The sequence below is a fragment of the Juglans regia genome, chromosome 10 (genome assembly GCF_001411555.2).
Source record: "Juglans regia cultivar Chandler chromosome 10, Walnut 2.0, whole genome shotgun sequence".
In the NCBI taxonomy this organism is placed as follows: Eukaryota; Viridiplantae; Streptophyta; class Magnoliopsida; order Fagales; family Juglandaceae; genus Juglans; species Juglans regia.
In genome coordinates this window covers 27,463,838-27,468,237 of record NC_049910.1, presented here as the reverse complement: position 1 = coordinate 27,468,237, position 4,400 = coordinate 27,463,838, and the positions used below count along the sequence as shown (strand labels likewise).

The window sequence follows — 4,400 nt, the reverse complement described above, 5'->3', positions numbered from 1 at the left end:
AGGTAGGATGGATTTGAGAAGATGGTGGTAGTTTCAGGCGGTAAGCTACTTGCCCAACTTTTTTTCCACTTGAAAAGGCTTGAAATTGAAGAACTTTTCCACTAGAAAAATTGAATTAGTTTAAAAAGAATAAATTAAAAAAATATTAAAAAATTTAAAAATTTAAAAAAATGTGGTATGTGGAGGTTGGAGAGGTTGTGTAGCATTGCTCGGTTATTTAAGTTCATTTATTGCCAATGCAGATTCACATCTGTCTACATAATTCACATCTGTCATTATTGTGATGTATTAGAACTAAATCTCAGTCCTTGTTCTGTTTGCTTAATTTTTGTATTTTCTTTTCAATTATAGCTGCATCCAACTTACACGAACTTCAATCTTAAGCTGCGACTTGTATGTGGTCTTCTATATACTTTCTAGTTTATTGGGTTGATAGTTCTAGCAATTTAAATTGTTGTTCTATATACAAAAACCCTCCAAGATACAAATGAATTTGATATTTAAGAACAATGGAAGAAATTGGAGCATTATCTTACTGACATAGTATTGTTTCTTACGTAACTACTCTTTTACCAAACTAAGCCTTAGTTGATGACTTTATTGGTAGATTTAAGTGATTTTCTAGTGGGTCTCAGAGTCGGCTCTTTTGGCATGATATTATAATTCAGAGTCTTTAGATTTTCAGAATTAAAACAACAGTCAATGTGAGGGGTTAGTGCACTATTTAGGTGAATTAATTATATCTTACAGTTATATATACATATATTATATATAAGGGTCTCTCATATATTATATAGCTTGGGTATAGTTGTTTGATATAGGAATGTGATTGTGTCTCTCTCAAGTGTGTAGGATCATAGGTCTTTAAAGGAACCAACAAGGCTTTTTGAGGGCATGGTAGTCGTAGGGCTTCATCCCAACTGGGATATTCAAGCACTTGATAGGCTATTCATTTGCGTTTGGTTATTCGTTTAAATATTTGAAATGAGTCCTTTTTTTTTTCCTTTTCTATTTTTAGGTCCTACATGTTTACCCTCTAGAAAAGGAGCTGCCTTTCAAATACAAAGATCTTCTTTCATTTTGCTTCCCTGGAGGCTTGGAGATATGGTGTATGCTTAATGCATCATATGTTGAATAGATCTCTTCATTGGCGGCGATTTATTACATATTTGCAACGACTATAAATCACCACAAATATATTTTCCCAACGATTTAATAGAAAAACTGAATGAGCATTTGCGGTGTTTTATTCTACATTTACGGTGAAAAAAATCGTTGAAAAAGTAATTAATTTCGGCAATTTTTTATATTCGTTGGGTTAAAACAAAATAGAAGTGAGCAAACAAATGCAATGGACACGCAGCGATTTTTAATTGCTGGGAATAGTCAACTGCGGCGATTTTAGCACTTATTGCAACGAAATTCAAACACGGGGAAAAATCGGAATCTTTCAAATTCACATTCTTGATACTTATCCAAAACCTCTACTATGTCTTTTAGGTGGTTTTTTATATTTATTTTTGTATGTTGATGAGGTGTACGTGCGCTTACCATATGAGAGCCCAGTGATGTGTCCCGATGCTTCCGCAACAGTCCAAACCTGTACGCAGAAGAACTAATTTCAACTTGTCAAGTTGTAGCCCACAATCCCACATACCCCTAAATTCATAAAGAAAAGAATTTCTTTTAGACAAAATTTTTCAAAATAAACTGAAGAAGAATAAAAGTTATCCGATCGAATGCTAGCTATCATTTACTATTATCAGAATTACAGATTCCTCCTCTTTGATGGTAACACTGAGATAATAGAGCATACAGCTTGCGTTAAAGTGAACGCCAACACGAGAATAGCAGCAATGGTGGCAACTGCTCTCCAAGGAGTGCTAAAATGATCACGTTTCAAGATAGCCTTCCAACGATTCCAATTGCTATCATGGAATTCAACTATATCTCTACAAAGACGGTAATACTCAAGATTCATGGATGAATATTGGACATTTGTGCCTAAATTATTGATAAAAGTTGCATTGTTGTACTCACCCATCCCATTAACAAGGATGTTCTTTTTAGCAAGTAAAGCCACATCTTTGCCTGTATCAATAAGGAAATCCAACAAGAGAAAATAATCAGTAATATAAGCTTGTGTTGGGTAGTGACATTGCTCCAAAGCCATGAGGTTTCGAGCAAATATCTCTGTGGTATTGTCAATGGTAAAGCGCGGGATTTCCAACACTCCGCCTTCACGATATTTTAAGTCAAGGTAGCACAGGCTTCCACTCTTCTTGAAGGTCAATCCTGCCTCAGCCAGCTGCGTTGCACAGTATATTTTCTCAACCCTATTGTCAGGTTGTCTTTCTGATAGAGTTTCGGGTGGAGGTAGATAAAAGATTCGGATCAAATCAACAAAATGAATTATTCGATTGAACTGATCGGAATCAGAAGGCTTATTTTGAGTATTGAGAAAGCCAAAGTAGCGAAAGACAACCTCAATGAAGGGACGGTACATTCTATGAGTAACCAAAACAAGCTGATATAAATCCTTAAGAATAAAGAAAGGAAGTTGATTTTCAAGTAACAGGAAGTCCAGCAGCATCCTAGCAGTTATCCATGGCTTTATAACTTTTCTATCCTCATCTGTCCATTGCACTGGGAACATGTCTCTCAAGAAATACTCAATAATGAAGGCCGCATCAAGGAGTATCATTGTCACAAACTCATCGCGGTCAAGTTCGATGGTTTCTACATAACATTGACGAATTGCTGCTTCCGAGCCTTTTACAATTCTTACTAAATTCTCCGGGTTTGTTTTGGCTCGTCTCATAAAATCGTCGAGATATCTCACTTTATACTTTTCCAGGATTTGGAATTTTTTGTTGCCGTGATGAAAGGGGCCTATGGAAATAACTTGTGGGGTATAGGCTTCTTCATTCAATTTGCGCAAGTGATGTGGAACCTTGTAGATACAACATTCTCCTTGTAAGTGACGCCTCGAACTTTCTAACAGTTCTGTTATTCTAATTACCAAATGTTCCCCTTGATCTGCTGAAGCATTTTGATCATTTCGTTGAAAATATGTACCATATGATTGCCCCATAAATCTACAAACTTCCCTTAAAAAATTAAACCCCTGATGAAAAACACAAATATTAATATTGTCATGGGCTAGCTAGCATTTAGAAATATGGGTTGGAATTAATATAGTTCCCAATATTATACTGCATGCATTGAGTATTTTCTAAATGTAATCGAGTGTTAATACTTATCAAATAATTTAAGGACTAATGCGAGGAGACAGGGTTATGTATAATATCTCAAGTGATTAGGCAAATTATAATAATATATAATGAAAAAATTTTCTCATCAATCACTATTCACCATCTCATACCCGACACTTTATGAAAAACATTCTCGCATCCTATAACAAGTTATAGACGTGGGTTGTGTAATGTGAACAGTGTCTTATTTGTAGCAAAACTCATATCTTATAATCTTGAAAACGTTGAATATGTTAAGATATAAAAATAATAAAATCTATCTCTTTCTATTAGTTTAAGCTTTTGAAATAAGTGGTGATTTCACGTAATAAGAACATTGTGAAAGAAAGAAAACGGGGATAATCTAGGCCAAAATCTGACGCCATTCGCTTTTAACAGTGGGAAGTGCAACGACTATAAATATATATTGGTATATATGTTATGTTAAATGACTGCGCGCAAGGAATACAAAGAAACTGAGAGATCAGATTAATGGTAGAAACAACGTACAGAATGAGAGGAAGACATGATTGGACCTGCGGCTCGTATGAAAAACTGTGAAAGCTTCCGTGCTGCCGACGTGAAAGGAAATTGTGTTGATCGATACCGCCTCGTAATTGCAAATCAGATCTGCTTTGTTCCTCCCTGATAACAAGAGTACTGATGCTTTCTTTCTATAGAAATTAAGCATCTCTCTCGCACACGCAAACGCACATAAGCTTTATATTTTCTTAAATAAAAGTGACTTCTTCTGATCAATACCCTTTTTTTAAAGCGTGAGGAATTATTTGCTTAATAACTTCTCTTCTAAATACACTTTTAATAAAAAAATTCAACCACTTTTGACTTCTATCTGTTTGTGGGGTCATTAAAAGGTGCTTGTCTTCTAAATACAGAGTATTGTGATCATCAACTTTCCTTTCCGCCTCAAAATGCACGTGTTTTTCTTTATGCTTTTATATTCGAAAAGATTAATTACATAGTGAACGTGGCCGGCAGAGAAAAACTTTTATCTCCTCTTTATTGTTTTAGAACGCGTGTTTTAGACGCGTTCGTCTTTATTGTTTGATGGTAAAGATGAACGTGTCAATGCAATTACAGTGAAAGCAATCAAGTTCCTGAAATATTCGAGCCCTAAGAGCATTA

At 35.1% G+C, this 4,400-nt stretch overlaps 1 protein-coding gene across 3 annotated transcripts; it reads right to left on the bottom strand.

Annotated features, from left to right (window-relative positions):
* Window positions 1-1,736: 1,736 nt before the first annotated feature.
* On the bottom strand, window positions 1,737-4,000 carry LOC108983800 (UPF0481 protein At3g47200-like). 3 transcript variants are annotated; one of them, XM_018955564.1, is made up of 3 exons: window positions 3,765-4,000; window positions 2,041-3,127; window positions 1,841-1,952 (listed from the first exon to the last, which is right to left on the bottom strand). In XM_018955564.1, the coding sequence occupies exons 1-3, from the start codon at window positions 3,780-3,782 to the stop codon at window positions 1,945-1,947; spliced, it is 1,113 nt and encodes a 370-aa protein (XP_018811109.1). In that variant the 5' UTR covers window positions 3,783-4,000; the 3' UTR covers window positions 1,841-1,944. The 3 variants fall into 3 exon arrangements, with proteins under 3 accessions (XP_018811107.1, XP_018811108.1, XP_018811109.1); XM_018955562.2 differs by having other exon boundaries at window positions 1,737-3,127; XM_018955563.2 differs by having other exon boundaries at window positions 1,737-3,127; window positions 3,791-4,000.
* Window positions 4,001-4,400: the final 400 nt, after the last annotated feature.